The 18,507-nt window shown below is 35.1% G+C and overlaps 1 protein-coding gene across 1 annotated transcript in view; it reads right to left on the bottom strand.

Annotated features, from left to right (window-relative positions):
- Nucleotides 1–18,507, bottom strand: part of LOC142338076 (uncharacterized) — a 200,544-nt gene that overhangs the window by 106,209 nt on the left and 75,828 nt on the right. The window contains exons 9-10 of the mRNA XM_075387709.1: nt 17,756–17,841; nt 10,445–10,522 (exon numbers count right to left, since the gene is read on the bottom strand). Of these exons, the coding sequence (XP_075243824.1) occupies nt 10,445–10,522; nt 17,756–17,841 (164 nt within the window). The remainder of the gene's footprint in view (nt 1–10,444; nt 10,523–17,755; nt 17,842–18,507) is intronic.

Raw genomic sequence — 18,507 nt, 5'->3', positions numbered from 1 at the left:
GCCTCGGCTTCCTAAGTCGGCAGTGTTTTCTATACATTTGTCGTGTCTACATTGATGAGCTTTCCGGTATTTCTTCTCCACTGTTCGCAACAAACACTTGACTTGTTGTTACCTTTGCGCTGCTTGCAGCCTCTGTAGGACAGTTGATGAATCCGTCCAACGATAGATTTTGTCAATTTCGACATCGTGCTCGTTGAGTATGCTTTCTGAGTCGAACTCCGTAGACTGCCGATTGAAATTCTATTGGGATTGTCATATCTCTAATTGGCGCTACACAGCATTTCGCTATTATATAGGGTCATTTTAACGTTGCTTCATTTCGCAGATATGACACGATTCACAATACTTCCTCTGATGGATCTGTAAAGATACGACGACTCAAATTTGTGAATCTGTTTTCGAAATAAAGTCGATTTATTGACATCGACCTTACTTTTCTCCACTCAGAGCATCAATCGCTGAACAGTTTTGAGTGTTCTGCTGACAACTCTGTCTCATTACTCAACCCAATGCTGACCAACTGCTTAGAAACCGCATTCGTGTAGTGAAGTGTGAACATATCCGAAGTGGGTCGAACACTGCTGAGACAAAGGATATCACAATTCTCAGTCACTTTTGCTGGAATTTTTTGTTCAGTTCCACGACAGACCAGGAGACCATCAGTGTCCACAATCCAGTTTAGTCCAAGGATTTAGGATGACTGTGGTTCAGCTACCAAGGTTTTAAACTTGTCTGCCTCTGGGATCTGTGACTTGACTTCTTCGTCACTTGTTATCTATTTCGTCAATTTGAACGCACCTTTGCTGGGGACCTCTCTGACCTTCTGGCAAACTTCAATTGCTTCTTTTGGGGTCTTGATCGACTTAAGGAAGACGTCCATAAAGTTTCGCTGGACAGTTCTGACGAGAATTTCGACCTTTACGGCACTACCTTTCGCCACTTCGTGCAAAGCAAAATTTGAACAAATCGGCGAACCATTAACACCAAAAACATGTCGTTTCTTGTGACAATATGCCATCTTCTGCTCTGGATCTTCTCGCCGGAGAAATCTTAGATATGGGTAGTCTTCTCTTGGGATAGCAATTTGAAGAAACATAGCTCCTATATCAGCTGATAATGCTATTTGAAGTTCTCGGGAGCGAAAAATAAATCGCAAGACCTTGAAGCAAGTCCAGTCCAGATAGCCGATCCTCATTAAGTGCCACACCTTGATATTTTGCTGCTGCGTTGCCCCCTTCTGACTTGCTTCTGCGTTGCCCCCTCAGATTGATGACTCGGTGCTATTGCAAAAATCAATTTAGTTTCTCGGGTGTCATTCATTTCAGTTTGGTCGACTCTCCGAACTTATCCTGCTTTGATTTGGGCATCAATGACATCACGATATCGATGTTTTAGCGTCTCATCTTTATGTAGGCGTCGTTCAAGTGATTTGAGTCGTCGCGTTTCAGAGTAAAAGTTGTTCGGCAACTTTGTCTTTTCGCAACAGAAATCTATCTACGTATCACTCACCGTTGAATTGAGTTGTTTGCTCTAAGGTCTTGATCGCTCGTTGCTTGTCTTTCGAATGACCGGTGACATCGCAGTTTGAGGTTTAGGACTCAATATCCCATCAGTCACTCAACTGGCTTGCTAATTTGTCACTGCTTTGAGATCGCTGTTGTACCAAGAGTTGCTTCGCTGGTAGCGGATCAAATAATGCCCAGCCACTGATCTTATTGTGCATAGTCCAGTTTGTCTCCCATTTCTTGAATTCTAAAGGATGACGGATGTAACAATCTTGCTAAGGATAACCTAAAATACATTCAAATTTTAGATCTGATTTAGCAAGTTCCTCACATGTAGGTATCGGTCTTTCAATGTTTGTAGCTCAACAATTTGGTCACCCAGCTTCAGTTTTGTTTTTCGTGTTCATAGAACTTCACTTATATCAATGGTCGAGACTTGTCATGGCCGAAACAGTAACCCCCACTATTTCAGTCTTGACATCTTGTGATCCGTGAACTTCTGCTATTGATAAGTACGCTTTCCGGCCTTGTAGTTGACAGTTGGAAACAATTGAGTTGTCCACTAATGAGACTGCGGATCCCGACTCACACATTGCTAGCAAAATTGGGCTGAAGTCTGTTTACCAGTTTATATAGCACCACTTGGAGGAGTCGCGGTGCACAAGATTCATCTGTCGTCTGCCACAATTTGGCACACTGCACGTACACGTTCAAGTTCTACTCTTGGAATTTTTGAACCACAACCAGGTCTCAGAGTTGAAACAGTCTGAAATTCAGCACAGCTTCTCGTAGTTCATTAGCTTCATTGACCTGAATTTCTCGCCATTCCAGATTGCGTGCTGTTCATCTTTAAGTGGACATTCTAGATTCTTTGAATTTGCAGAATCGTTGGCATTTGATGTGAAAGTACTTGCCTTCGGTTTCTCGAGGCTTTGAAACTCGATGATCATTCGGAAGTCGATGATCATTCAGATCCGACAATGTTCAAAATCTGAACTGGTATTTTGTCAACTACCCATCTCAAAACTTTACCTATTCTTCTAACGTACGCTATTTTCTGTTGTCTTCTAAATTGTCGTAGGTCTTGAAGGAAATCTATAAGTCCCTTCTGCTTTCATCTTTTTGATGTGAGTGAGGTAGCCATATAACTAAGTAGTCTGGAGAATAACTTGACTAGGTCAACTTGCTATTTCCCTAATATCTTGAATTGGCCTGACATCTTCCAATAAAGTTGTTTTCAATGTCTTTCAGGGCTCTTTCTAGTCATCGTAACGTTTCGTTCTGGTCCACCAAATAAAAATGAAGATTCGTTGCTGTTCGTGTTGTTGTTGTCCGGCTCCGCGGACCAAATGTTGCGGCTGCTCAGGAAGAACCTAATTTTCACAGCCTGGTTTTCAATTTTACGCCTGCCTCGTTCTTCACTCTGTTCCAATTGACTAACAATCTTGTCAAAATTATTAGTCGCCCGGTCGTTTAAAAGGATTAACTTTAGTTTGTCTGAAGTTAAGAATATCCTTAGTGAAAAACTATATTCAATCTCGTACCTAAGTTTGTAAGGCTTCAGTCAATGATAGTTCTCCTGCTTATAAGAAAGCTCAACTAACTTGCGAACTTTGCCAGTTCAAAGATCTAGCAAAAACTTAACGCAAAAACAATTTACGATGATTAATAAAAGTATAGCCTAAATTGGAGACAACTGCTCTTTGTAACAGTTTCTAATGGTTCTAAACACAATATGGTTGCTCTAATCAAAGTAATTTAAGTCAACGTTCACAGAGTAAATTTCAAGTTATGGCACCATTTGCTGTTGTTGATACAAGTAAGTACGATACATACGTTATTTCAGACCCAACTTGTAAAATTTTTCAGTTTTGACTTTTTTGAGATATCAAAAACTTTCTATTGTTCTAATGGCCAAAAACTTTCTATTGGTTTTTGAGTTTTACTGTCTATTGGTCTGATGGCTCATGCTTCTGTTCAATAATGGTGCCAACAGGCCCGTTGTGGAGTTCAAGCCATTGCAAAAAGGCCAAACAGGAATAGGTATCATTAAAAACACTAAACAGAAATATTCAGAAACTAAAATTCAATCAAGTGAAAAAATCCCTCTCAAAAACCAAACGTTTAGTCAAACATCAATTTCTCTCCCAAAAACCGAAAGTAAAAGAAATTATAATGTGACTTCTCATGGATGTGAAAAGCACAGAACATTGAACATATCTTAGAAACATAGACGAAAGACTCGGTAAACGACACAAAGTAGATAATTACTCAGGCCCCACCCAACTCCTCACTAAGAGAACGTGCCTAAACAAAATATGTTAAACAATAATAAAAAATCATTTATCTTAAGCTGCGACAATGAAACAATTTCAAGCGAAAAATTGCAAAAAGACAGCTTTCATTCTGTAAACAACTATCAATTGAAAAAAATGCAAAACGGTACACACAGAGAAAATCGATACGAGGAACAATTGTTTCACAAAATTCTTTTTTAAAAGCTTAACGCTGCTCTCCAACAAATTTTTCCAGATAACCCATTCATACTGTCCTGTTCCTGCTCGATAAATGACCACCCAATGCCTGTCATGGACAACATAACCAATAATTAAAAAGCTATCGAAAAAATCACACAATTAAAAATTTGTTATTAAATATATAAGAAAATAATAGTAAAAGTAAAAAGTAGGTAACAATACCTAAATTAATTCCCTATTTTTCTAGGGAACAAAAAAAACTATTCCAAAAAGCTCGAAACCAGAAATAAGTAAAACTTCTTTAAATATACACGGAAACAAAAGTGTAACCTCATAGTAACAAAACCTATTAATTAGCTCCCGATTAACCAGGGAACACCAAAAAACTATTGCAAAATGCTCAAAATCAGAAATACGCAAAAATTATTAAAATACGGAGGGAAACAAAATTTGATCAACATAACTCGGTTCACTTTAACAGACACAAATGAAAATCGACATCAATCAGATCAATAGATCCCAAAATACATGAAAAAAACTAACCTCAACCAAATAGAGACAAAAATTGAATATTGTACAATTGTAAAGCGTTAATAAACGTTCAACAGTGCCGATTGCAAAAACAGCTCAAAATACCATCTAAAACTCTAATCTTTGCCTCAGATCGCCAAAAGGCTTTCAAACATACTATAACTAGCCAAATAATGCTTGAAAAATTGTTTTGAGCTAATTTTGATTGGAGTCAAATTTAAGAAAAAACGCTTCCGAAAAGCCATACTTTTTTTTCAGCAGATTGAACTAAACACCTGTTTTCACACGCCGCATTTGACTTTGCATCCTGTGAAAAGACAACTCACCTATTAAACAACTAGAAACTAAGCTAACTAATGTCGCATGAATTGCTCTCACAAGCCGGGGGCAATTACATTACGGGTAAACTACAACGGCTTTCAGACTCAACGCCTCACGATCGCTTCTATATTAGCAGCAAATTTTTATTTCGGAATGAGAGTAAATGAGATCACTAAAAATAAGGAGAAGCGTGAAAGTCACTTCAGAAGTCAAAGAATTTTCTAGAATAAAAGCAAAAACGGTAAAGCGAAAATTTTGCGGTAAAAAAGACACATGTTTACAACAACTGCCTCAAACTTCGTTCGAGAGCAAATTAATCAGCATAATTCCTCTTCGAGTGGTAAAAAAGACAGCTCACCAATACAATTTAAATCTTTTGCATTGTATGGAGGGCGCCTAAATTATAGCTTTTGAGAGGCTGACAGCGGCTATTTACGATATCAACAAAGCTCCAGTAATCCATGAACGCTCTTTCATAACTCAAATTTACACGCTAATTCAACAAAATACACCTTAGCTAATTTTTGTGCAAAATTTAGTGCAGACGTTTTCAAACAGAAACAACTGAAAAACAATTGAATAATCAACCAATTTAATGTGATGGAAAATAAAACCCAATCATTCTGACAATCAGTCACAACAGGCAGTAATGAATTTCAAATGTAGTTAAAAGCAATATCAGTAGTATTATTGGTACCGTGTTATTATTCCGGGCACAAGTCTTGTCAGTGCTAGACGATTTGATTCTAGCTACTGGCGAAGGATGCTCTTGTTGTTTACTACAAACAAGAGCAGTGGCACTCTGGTCAGCATTGTTAGTTGTGACAACACTGTCCGGGCCACTATAGCTACTAGGCTCAGGTACACGTTTCCCACAATCTACTTCATCATCTTCACCTTCTATTGCGTAATCTTCAACCGCGCTCCTCATGGCGTTACAGTTGCGCTTCACTCCATCGCCTTTTACTTCATCGTGTCTCACTATTTTACCATCAGGAACCGTTTCCTCAACACCCATCAAGAACACTTGCTTGGTTGATCACTTTCATGGTTCTAGTTCAATCTCATGAATGCAGCAATTGCGATAGCGTTGAAAACATACCCGGCAGATTGCCGGAAAATAACCGCCATTCATTCCCATAGTTCGGCTTGAAAGTACAGAAAAACAAAAAAAAACTGATTTTTATGACTCCGTTGATTATAGAGTGCTCTGCATATCAAGTTCTGTTTAAAAATGCTTTGAGCGAAGAATGCAACTAGCCTAGAGAAGTCAAAAAGATTTCATGCAAATGCCGAAAAAGCGGCAAAATGAGGTAAAGCTAAACAGATTTTTATTCGACAAAAAACATAGTCAGAAGACTCCAGAACTGCCTTGAAAAAATAAGCGAACCTATAACTGGTAAAGCTATTAACTTAATTGCATCAATCAATTTGGAACAACAAACTGAGCAAACAAATCATCACGGAAGACGTAAACTAAGACAATTTTTTCTTGGAAATTTTTCGACTCCAAAAGCATGTTCTATATTCTATAATTGATGTCTGGTATAATTTGATTGAACACAACAAATGGAAATCACCTGATAGGAAAACACAAACAACGACACATCTACATTAAGGACGAAATCTAAAAAACCTGCTAAATTTTTTTAATGTTGCCCATAACTTGCAAATTCTCAATGACTTCTTGCAACACACCTAAAGAAACAGTTTCTGCTGTTTTGTTGAGCACTCACATGACATCCAAATGCATCGGAAAACACAACATGAGCAAGAAGTAAAAAAAAATTACAAACAACTGAAGAAAGGACTAATTTCTATATGAAAATGAGTCCCATGAAGCCTATCATTGATTTTACTTAAAAACATCCAACCATCAACCCTAAATAAACAATTGAACATCTAAAAAAAAAACCTGGAACTGAAAAACAGAAGAAATAGGCGAAGCACTTCAAAAACAGAAAAATTAAGCAAAAAAGCCTATTTTTTCAATTAAAACAAACTTCCTTTGTTAGTAACCAAATGAAAAGACCGTAAACACCAACACACAAGCTGTTTGCAACCAAAAAATACCTAGGACACTAGTAACATGAAACAATACAAAACCGGTAAACAGCGTCTGAAACGGCAAAATCACAAAAATAGCTTAGGATTGCATATTTAATATGATTGAGACTGTCAAAAATTGCTGACAAACAAACAATTTCTTTTTAATATGGTTGAAAAAAACTATTTAATTCCAAAAAAATTAACAAAAAAACTGCTTCGATTTGAAAAAATTCTTACGCTTAGCAAAAAACTTTTCTCTTACTTTTTCCGCTCTTTCGAAAGCTGGTATGAACAAAAACACCTCTATCTCTCTCGCTCTCTCTCTCTCTCTCTTCTCTCCGTTCTTCATTTTTATTGAACAAAAAATTGCAATTTTTGCACGTTCGGCATTGACTTCTGCATCCTATTTCAAAACAACTAGACCGATTAGAAAAGCATAGCCGGAAGACTCCGGAATTGTCTCGAAGTAAACAATAACTTGAAACCTAATCAGTCACTAATTGATAAAAACTTCATTATACCATTCAAGTTGAAACAAGCCGAGGAAACAAAATATCAGGTAAAAAGCAAATTATGTAAAATTTACTTTATAATACATTGCCCTGAATGATTTAATTGTGTTCCGCAAATGAAAAACAATTGATCAGAAACATAACCAACGATACTTTGAAAAGGAGAAAAATCGAGCAAACGGAAAAGAATTGAGGGGCGAATTGAAGGCCTGTTTAATTTTTTAAATATTTGAAAAAATGTCTAAGCCCTAATAACTGTTTTTAACACAAGAACAGTTTTCAAGATCAGTCATTGCTTATTACATAGGCAGGAATGTGGCACCCAAACGCAATGGAACACTTAAATCAAGATCAAAAAGTAAAAACAAGAAAAAACTGCCAAATTGATCAGTATATTTTATGATACTATGTGCTATGATACCTTTAATCGTTTTCAATTAAATACAAAAACGCTACCAGCCGCCATAATTCAACCAATGAACATAACAAAGCGTGAGAAAGGTAAAAACAAACCAGAAGAATTAGGGAAAAAACCATGAAAACGTGAAAAACAGAAAAATGTACAAAATTAGCCTAATTACATCAACTAAAACAAACTTAAAATTGAAGAGACGAAAAGGCCGCCATCAAAACGTCTAACACTGCGCAGACAGAAAAATAGCTCAAGATAGCAAATGAAACTAAGATTTAGAAGGTCAAAAAACTCCTAAACGTGCAATTAATTGTTACTATGGTACAGAAGAACCACTTTACAAAAAACAGTAAAGTGAAAACTAAAAAAGTGCTTCAAAAAAACCGCACGATATCAAAAAATTTTGCTCGACTCGCGAATTTTTTCACACTTAATTTTCTCGCTCTCAAAAACGCGGCATAATAAAAAAATCACTTCTCTCTGCTCTTCAATTTGTTCAGACGTTTGACAAAAACATGTGCGGTATTGACTTTTCACGTGCGGCATTGACTTTTACATCCTGCTTTAACACTCCAAAAAATTAGCGACCAAAAAACCGCTCCATCAAGACGCTCCACCAAAATCGTAATAGCCGGAAGACTCCGAAATCAACTTTTGATAAGTTGCAACTCCAAAAGCACTCTTTTTAATATATTGTCTTGTGTGATATAATTGTGTACCGCAAATGAAAATAAAGTGATCGGAAAACCTAACAGCGATATTTATCGAAAATGTTGAAAAATCAATCTATCGGAAAAGACGAAATCTAAAACCTGCATAAACATTTTTCAGAAATAATATTTGCCAAAAAATTCTCCAAATTACTGTCGTCAACACAAATTCAAAAAGAGTCCCTGATTATTATTTAGGCACCCTCGTGACACACAAACGCACTGGAAAAAACTTAATTCAAGAGAAAAAGTAAAAACAAAAAACTGCCGAATTGATCAGTATATTTTATGAAACTATGTGCTAAAAAACCTTTAAAAGCTTTCACTTAATTACAAAAACGGTAACAGCCACTCTAATTAAACAATTTAACATCAAAAAACATGAGAAAAGTATAAAAATCATACGAGTTAGGCGAAAAACCATGAAAACCTAAAAAGTAAATATTTAATTTAGCCTAATTACATCAACTAAAACAAACTTTAATTAATAATAAAGCATCGGAAAAGCTTAAAACATGAGCAAGAAGTAAATACTATAAAAAACTGCAGAAAGGACTAATTTAATATATGTTAATGTGTCCTGTCAAACCTTTCATTGATTTATCTTAATAACAATAACCCTAGCAACAACCCTAAATAAACAATTGAACATAAATCCTAGAACTAAAAAACCGAAGAATTAGAAGCAAAAAATTCTACTATATGATTATAATATATTCATGCTCGCAAACAAACAATTTCTCGTTAATATGCTTGAGAAAACTATTTAATTCCAAAAAAAAAATAATTCATTTCCTGCTCTAAATTCACTCCAATAAAAGTGATTAAAAAGGACTTCTCCAATACTCCTCTTCGAGTCATAGAAAGACGCTCCACTAATACTCCACTTCGAGTCGTTAAAAGCATATCAACATAACTCCTCTTCGAGTAGTAAAAAAGGAGCGCAATAATAGCGTGCTGAGATGAGTGCGGCTATTAATAATGGTTCCGTAAATCGCGGAGAATTACGATCATATGTGATTTTTACTCATAATGGTGCATTAGCAAGGACATCTAATATTTGCCCTTATAATGACACAAACGTTCAACTAAAATAAAATATTCGCATGGGTAAAAAGGAAACAATTCCCTGGATCATTATCTTTCTCAGACTGAATGAAATGACCAATACACTCAGACACCCCGGTACTCGAACAGGAAGAAGATGATATTGAAAAGAGAGGACTGCAAGGATTACTATCTCGCTCCTTGCTTCTGAAAACGGAGCTGGCATTACTGTTGTTCAAATTGCTACACGATGATTCTGACAGCTCACTGTCCGTGAAAAAACGGACACCTTTTGCGTCACATGGTTTTTTCTTTGAGAGGAAACTTTTTTGGTCCACTGTTTTCTGCCGGATCAACTTGCTCTGACTTCTTTTAACCCCCATGCTTGGTTTTGGGTACCTTCGTTCGACAGGCGGAGCCATTTCAGTAATTTGTGGGTCTTGGTACTGATAGGCAGGGGGAGGTGATCTGATCCTATTTAGCACCGAATTCCGATGATCTTCATAAGCCGAGTCAACAGACAAAAACTGCCGAATTCGGGCAAAATTGTCCATTTTTACTTCAGCCGAATGATTCGATTCCTGGTTGTTCTGCATTTGCAATGAAGGCAGAATATCTTAATTAGTTATAAATACAATTTACTAGCAAAAACGCCTTTAAGCAATCCAAATGACGGAGCAGTTAGTTAAGAAAAAACAATAATCTTCGGTAGTTTAGGATCTTCAACTGGGAGTTGGCAAGAGTCAGCTGTTATTAATTATCATGTTAAGTACAGAAATACAAGAAAATTAGTTAGTATTAAACTTTCGAATACAGCATGACGTTAGAGAGTAAATAGTGTTAAACAATGACAAAACGCTTCCAAAACTAATCCTCTCACCTGGGCAAATTTGTTTTTGACCGAGTGTCGAAAATTTCTCAGTAAATCTTCATCGTAGTTCTCCGTTACTGTATAATTCTAAAATACAGCAGCACAAAACTCTATCAAGAAAATTCTTGAAAAACTGTCGTCTATGCCAAATAATTATGAGTTATCTATCCATTTAACGACTGATTTTTTTTAAACATAGAGGACAGATTGCCGAAATAGCTGCGAAAAAGACTTTCGCGATGTGGAATATAGATAGCAACATATACACATATACACAATTGAGTTGATGCCGTTGCGAACCTTTGTAAAGACTAAGGGGTTTTCAAACCAAAAAGTTCGTTGCTAAGATTCTAATTCGTCATTCTATTTTGGTCGCCATGCTTTATGATTAACATTTATACAGGAGACCTATTTGGACTTTGAAAGAGGATATAGTAATCTCATGCGACCTTAATAAAGTTAAAAGTTGAAAGTATAGACCGAGATAAGTCAGTTTTGATCGGAAAACTTTTCACACAGTTCAGTTTAAAATCAGCGCCAACTATTTAAAGAACTGACGTCACTCACATGAACGCATCAAAAAAGAGTGAAAAAGCGTTATGAAAATCTCAACAAAATTGCTGTTTTGAAGATAGCGACATGAAAAAATTATAACGAAACATAGCCGGAAGACTCTGGAATCGACTCGAAGTAAAATAGAACTTTTACCCTAGCCAACCACTAAATGATGAAACTATTAATTTCATATCACTCAATTTGAAACAACAGACTGAGGAAACAAATTATCAGGGAAAAAGCAAATGATAAAAAATTCTTCTTGGAAACGTATGATTTCATTGTGTCCAAATGAATATCAAGTGGTGGGAATGAAAAGGAGAAAAACAGAGCAAACAGAAAATAATTAAAAGACGAAATACGAAAAACCTGTTTAACTTTTGAATATTCTCTAAAAATTGGAAAACATCAAAAACCTTTTCTCAGTCCACCTTAAAAATCTTTGCTTATTCATTGAGAACCCTAGCGACACCTAAATGCACTGAAAAACACTTAAAACATGAGAATTAGGTAAAAACTACAAAAAAAACTGTAAATTGATGTAAAATTTTTGCAAGTATGTGCTATCAAATCTTTAATTGAGTTCATTGAGCAGCAATAACCCTACCAACAGCCCCTATTATGCAATTGAACACAGACAATTGAGAACCCTAGCGACACCTAAACGCACTGAAAGACACTTAAAACATGAGAGTAAAGTAAAAACTACAAAAAAACTGTAAATTGATGTAAAATTTTTGCAAGTATGTGCCATCAAATCTTTAATTGAGTTCATTGAGCAGCAATAACCCTACCAACAGCCCCTATTATTCAATTGAACACAGACAATTGAGAACCCTAGCGACACCTAAACGCACTGAAAGACACTTAAAACATGAGAATAAAGTAAAAACTACAAAAAAACTGTAAATTGATGTAAAATTTTTGCAAGTATGTGCCATCAAATCTTTAATTGATTTCATTGAGCAGCAATAAACCTACAAACATCCCATACTATTCAATTGAACACAGAAAAACGTGCACGTAATTGTTAATATGGTTTAGAAAATTTACTTTCGGAAAAAGTAAAGTGAAAACTAAAACTGCTTATAAAAATTGACGGAAAAATGAGAAATATGTGCCGATAGTGCAATTGAAACTCATTATTAGACTCACAAAAACACTTTGGTATCAAGTTAGAAGGGATACATATTAATGCAGCATCAATCAAAACAGACGAAAAAAAACGGCTATCTATATGCTTCATTCTCTCAAAAAACTCTTTTCAAAGTCAAAGTCATTCATTGAACGCAGTTCAAGATCACAAAACTTAGCAAAAATATTAGCAAAAAATCTGTTCATTACGGCAAATTTCTCACTCTCTCTTTTAGGTCAAAATGCAGCATGAACAAAGCTACTTCCTGTGAAAAACAAAAACATAGCCGGAAGAACACCGGAAATGACTCGAAGAATCGTCTCTGTGAAAAAAAAAATTTACTTACAAAAGATACTTACAAAAATAAATCAAAAACATTAAATGGCCCATAAAACCAACTGAACTAAAAAATTACAAAAAATTAAGTTACATCTGTATATAAAAAAGCGAGCGATTATCAAAATTTTGTACGCAATTGAAAACTATTGACAACATAAAAAGTGCCATCATTTCGTAACCATAAAACTTTCGCACACTAGTTCTCACTTTAAAACCCTATGAACACGATAAAACCAAACAATGGAAAAAATAATCAGGTCAAAATCAATCTCGTAAAATACTTGGCAGACAGACAAAAAATAGATATTACCAAAAGCCTAGTCCTGTAAATATTCGCAGAAAAAATTTTCAATCAAAAAGTATTTAAACTGAAGCTAGCAAAATCTCAGTGCCAAAATATATTAAAATCAACACAGCTACAAAAAACCTCAATTTCAAAAAGTCAAATAAAAAAAGACAAATTGTTAGTTTAAATCAATAAATTTTGAAGGACGAAGGCAGGACGAATAAAACTAGGTCTTAGAAAAATGTTAGAAAACATGCTAGATTGTGGGGAATACATATATTGTGAAAAACAAAACTGGATTTTTTCAGTATTAAGCAATAAAAGCTTAAAAATATTAAATAGCCATCTTCCTGTCTCAGTATGAAGTGCAAACAGCTCAATTGCGAAACAGTAAAAGTTTGGATATATATTTCACTGAATTTCACTGAAGTTATCACTGAATTTCATTGGATTTCACTGAAGCAAAACACCAATTTTCAATCACAGGAAAATAAAAAAACTGATGCGGCAAAAAAGACTTTCTAGTAGTAATTATAGTAATTAAACCCAAAATACAAACAAGAAATTTAGAAAACGTCGATAAAAGCCGCCAAAATCGGATTAGTATGTATGTTTGGAGTGTAATTTTATAAACAAAAATGCCTCAGGTCAAAAAGAGGCAATCAATTCAGGAATTATCATAAAGACGACGCCATATTTACCCATTTGGTTTTAAAAAAAGTTGGCTCAAAGATCCAATAATGAAGAAACTAATTAAAAAAAGCCAAAAATTGACTTAAAAAAGAGAAATATGTGCCACTTTTGCACTTGAAACGCACTATTAGACTCTCAAAATCCTTTGGCATCAATTTCAGATGGTTGCATAATCACGCAGCAACGATCAGATTTTACATCTACGAAAAACCAAATTACAATACAAAAAATTGGCCAAATGGACAAAAAAACGGCTAAAACTGCCATCTATATAACAATTAACAATTACGTCAAAACGCCGCCTGAACAAATAGTACTTCCGGCTTGATCGTTAAATGGGAGTCATATATTTTCCTTTAAAGGTCCTTCAAGATCGCCGCAATATAGTTACGCTCAGCTTAGCTATAATAACAAAAAACGTGAAAACTTCCAAATACAGAGAGAAGTGATATTACCATTTACCAATTATGTGCCAACCACTTCTTTCCATTTCAACCAAACAGCTAATTGATAAAACCATAGATGAACTTCGAAGAGCAGCATTGTCAAACAGCAGAGCAATATTCAAAATCATATTGGATTCTATAAATCAAACTATGGATCGTGTTTATATTGTTGCTTTCAAAAATTGAAAATTATTGTTCGGACCCGACCTCAATGGAGTCAGGAACGATATACGCACTTGTTTTGTTGTTCAGCAATTTCGGACCTATTGATACATCCGCCGAAGGAAGTTGCGAGTGGTAAAACTAAAAAAAACCCTCCAAGTACAAAATAATTAATTAAAAAAGTTTTTAAAACTTGTCGAGGTTTAAAATTTAAAATTGAACGTGGTTTTTGCCTCATTTTAATTCATTTTTTGATTTTTTTGCCAAATTATATATTACGCTAAAATTTAGAACCATTAAGCGATTCACTAGGATAGCAACAGTAGCAGAGCTAAACTTGGCATCATCGTGGATTTTACAATCAGAAGGATTCCGTGTGTTCACACAGTTTTTTTATGTCAGTTACATACAAGTCAATTTTCATATCCAGACTCTGTTGATGACAAATCTCATTTCCGTTCAAACAAAGCCCAATGAACATAAACTGTTTTCAGAGAATAGCTCACAGTTTGAATGGCTTCGACAATGAGTTTTCCTAAATTTGAGATTGGAATGCTCGAGTTTTGCGTGCATTTGTTGGTCTTTTAGTCTTATGCATTAGTTAATCATATGTAAAATTGGCTTCCTAAATAGGTATAAGAAGCTGCATAATGACTAGAGAGTACACCTAATGGCTCTTATTAGTACTTTTGATTATGTATTTAGAAAATAACAGTGAATTTCTGAACTCTGCTCCTTTCTGAATTCAGTTAACTTGTAGCTTATTCGCATTAATGGCAGATCCCATCCTCTTTCTAAACAAACAAAACGGATATTCAGGGTTTATATGTTTCGACTAATGATTTAATTTATTATCACACTAGCGTTAAGTCACATTAACGTTGAAATGAGGTCCAATTCATATCAACTTTCATTAAAACGTAAAAGCTTAGCAGGTGTCATTGGTTCTCTATGGAAGTGTAACTATTTAATGCCTTCAGTTGATAGCTTATCTTTTAATGACTTCGAAATTATGTCTTCAAAAACATCTGCGTATTTTTGAACTTGTATCAATGTTTGGCAATTTATATCTTAGTCCTAAAATCGACACTTGCCATCCATTTTTGTTTGAAGCATTGACACTTGAAAAATCAACTTGGGTTTTATGACTTTGACTATGTGTTTTTAAATCAAAATTACCAGTCTTTGATACTGGCCAAAATTTTGACTAATTTTGTTGTTTTTTCACGTAGTCCTTTCATTAGCAGAGCCCATAAATGACAAATGACGTCAAACTTAACATATAAACTTTTCAGTTCAAAGCTTATGGTTGTAATGGTTTTAACACTGTAACAGTGGTCACGCGACTTAATCTTACTTATGAACTGGCCTCATTGGCTTTAGAGGAGTTAAATGTAAATCAATTTAGTATTCTGTTAGATAAAAGCAAATGGATGTTACGACTTGAAATTATTTGGTTTACAAAAACTCAATGCATTGGAGTTTGCAGCTTTTTCGTTCCTCTTTTTGTCGACTTGTTAACCAGTCTCATTAAGGACTATTAAGGTTCATCATTAAGGTTAATTTGTTTAGTTTAGGTTTTATGTGATGCTTTTTGACTTTCTTAACATGATTTTTAACAGATTTTGAGTTTTGGCCCTAATTAATATTATTTTTTTGTCCTGTAGGCCTTGAACGAGGTTGCGGTCTTTTTGACTCTTTTTTTGCAGCGCGTTAGAAATCTTACAAAAAAGAGCAACAAACTTGAACAAATAATCTTAATACATGGTATTAACTAAATTTCTGGTATTTTTCCTTCACAAGATCATATCCGAGAATGGAATAAATATTTTCCCCTACTTGATTAGTCATTTAAAATCACTGATACTTGAAGCATTACGCATACTGAAAAATGTAAACATACCCGGCAGATTGCCGGAAAATAGCCGCCGTTGATTCCAATAAGCATGATTGGGATTGAAAGAATAGAAGATATTGAAAAAAAAAGATTTTTGTACAAAAACATTTTTTTAAGTCCGATTTATTTTGATGGCATTTCGTAGTTGAACATAACGTACTTCTGTTTCTTAGAGAGACGCTACAGGGGCTACTATCAATACCAATAAGCATTAGAGATGGTAACTAAGACTTATAGGAACGACGTTCAAATAGCGGGCATCTAAAATTGGGCTTTATGGGTTTATGCTGTTTCAATTTTCTGCCTTCAATTTTCTATACTGACTCTGTTCATTTTGAATTGCTTTGCTGAGCAACTGATGTTCAAAATCACTTTCAGCAGAATGAGAGAAAAGAGAAACTAGCCTAGAGAAGTCAAAAACATATCACAAAAAGATATCACGCAAAATGTTGAAAAAGCGGCAAAATGAGGTAAAGCGAAAATTTTTTTATTCGACGAAGTAAAAAAAAAATAGGAGCGCTATAATAGCCGGCTGAGAAGATGAGGGCGGCTATTAATAACCAATACCTTTGCATTTTCTTCTTTTTGGAAATTCTTACGTTTTAGTTACTATTACTTTTACTCAACGAATTACAGAATCAAAGGGCTATTTGGAAGAAATACACGAGTACCCTGTTTCGTGAGTACCTGCAGCATAAAATCTCAGCAAATTTGAAAGCATAATCTAAAATTTGTTTTAATTTTTAATTACAAGCAAAAAAACTAGGCCAATTAGACGAAAAAACGGCTAAAAACGGTTATCAATACCTCTCATTCAGTCAAAAACTACTTTTCAAAGTCAAAAAGTCATTCACTAAACGCAGCACATGATCAAAAAACTTCTCTCGCTCAGAAAAATTAGTTCACATGGCAATTTTACTTGATTTCGCTTTTAGGTCAAACTATCGTCTGAACGAATGGTACTTCCGGTAAAAAAAACCTTAAGAAAACCAATACTCCTCTTCGAGTCGTAAAAAAAACCGAGAGAAAACCAATACTCCTCCTCGAGTCGTAAAAAAAAATAGGAGCGCTATAATAGCCGGCCGAGAAGATGAGGGCGGCTATTAAAAACTGTTAAGAATCCTATCCACCTTGAACAAAACGCATTAAAATGCAAAATCTTGTTAAATATCTAGGTATTACTATTGACATTAAATTGAACTTCAAGGACCCCATTCAATTTTTGGCGAAAAAAAAAACAAACAAAAAGTGTTGAACTTTTTATCTGTTTATACTTTTCATAATTTAACGAAGGCAAAAATTTGCTGCTTAAAGACACCACTCGACGAGGCAAACCTGCCTTTAGGTGTTCTTACAGGACAAACACTCCATAACCTAAGTTTAGCATTGTTAGTAAATAACCTTTATATTGTTGCTCTCTGTTCCTTAAACAATTTATATTATTATTATTTAATGTCTTGTCTCGAAATCCATTAACGAAAAATGGCAGGTCTCATCGTCCCTCTAATGCGGCATTATTTACTTCATTTATTGGTTTGAGTTTATGACGATTTTTAAGTCCTACACCAATTATTTTCGAACAGCATGTGGATTTTTTTTAAGTTCCCTATCTCTTCTTCATTTGGCATAATTAAGTTAAAAAGTGGATAACAGAGGTCAGAACAATATGTGCAAACGCACATCACCGATCCTCCTTGTATTGAGATCTATTAAAACTGTTGCAACTAACTACAAATTGCGGCGGATCAAATTTACATAAGAATTGAAGTCAGCAAAAAATCACGCGATGAAAGAAGGGACAACTTACCGATACATCTGACAAGCTGGGAGCCCTGCTGTGTTTGCTGACTGATAGCTGAGATACTGCACGCGTGAGGAAGTCCGATTTGGGCACTGAAGCATATCAAAATGAATCAAAACTTAAATTACAACAAACACGTGCAAGTATTAAAAGTGCCAAAATTAGCAGCGCCAGATTTTGCACTGCCATAAGGTCCTATTGAGTTCGCAATGTGCAATAAATTTATTTCTTCCACTCAATGAGCGGGCAACACCAATAAACTATGCCAACTTTTGTATATTAGGAAAAGAACACGAGACAGAGAAAGAGCTCGGTGACGACGTGGGGACATTGGGATCTAATTTTGCAGGTCAATCTTCTGTCAAAACTGAACAATTCCATGTAGGGTTAAGCAACATTGACGGTTCCTCAATTCTTGGCCACCAAGTGACTGCGTATTTCGTTGGGTTTGCAAGTATCTTCTCGTGGATGCAAAATATTAGGTTTTAATAGCTGCGATAGCGAGATATCATTGGCCTGCTCTTTGGAGTTTTGGGATCTGATTTTGCAAAACATTTACAGCATTGAGTTAGAAATTTCCGAAAAAGTCCGAAAATAACAATGAGCACGATATACTCTTTTTTTGACGAAGATTCTCAAAGTACAATTTGTTTAACATTACGAAATGCACTAGTTAGCATTGACAAAGAATTTGCTGGCAAATGAATGTCTCATGACAAATACATAAACTGTGTTCAGTTCAAATGTCAGGTTCTGTC

The sequence above is a fragment of the Convolutriloba macropyga genome, chromosome 4, assembly GCF_964194025.1.
Source record: "Convolutriloba macropyga chromosome 4, txConMacr16.3, whole genome shotgun sequence".
In the NCBI taxonomy this organism is placed as follows: domain Eukaryota; kingdom Metazoa; phylum Xenacoelomorpha; order Acoela; family Convolutidae; genus Convolutriloba; species Convolutriloba macropyga.
Note: the sequence above shows the minus strand (reverse complement) of the source record. Positions and strands in the feature narration are given on the sequence as shown.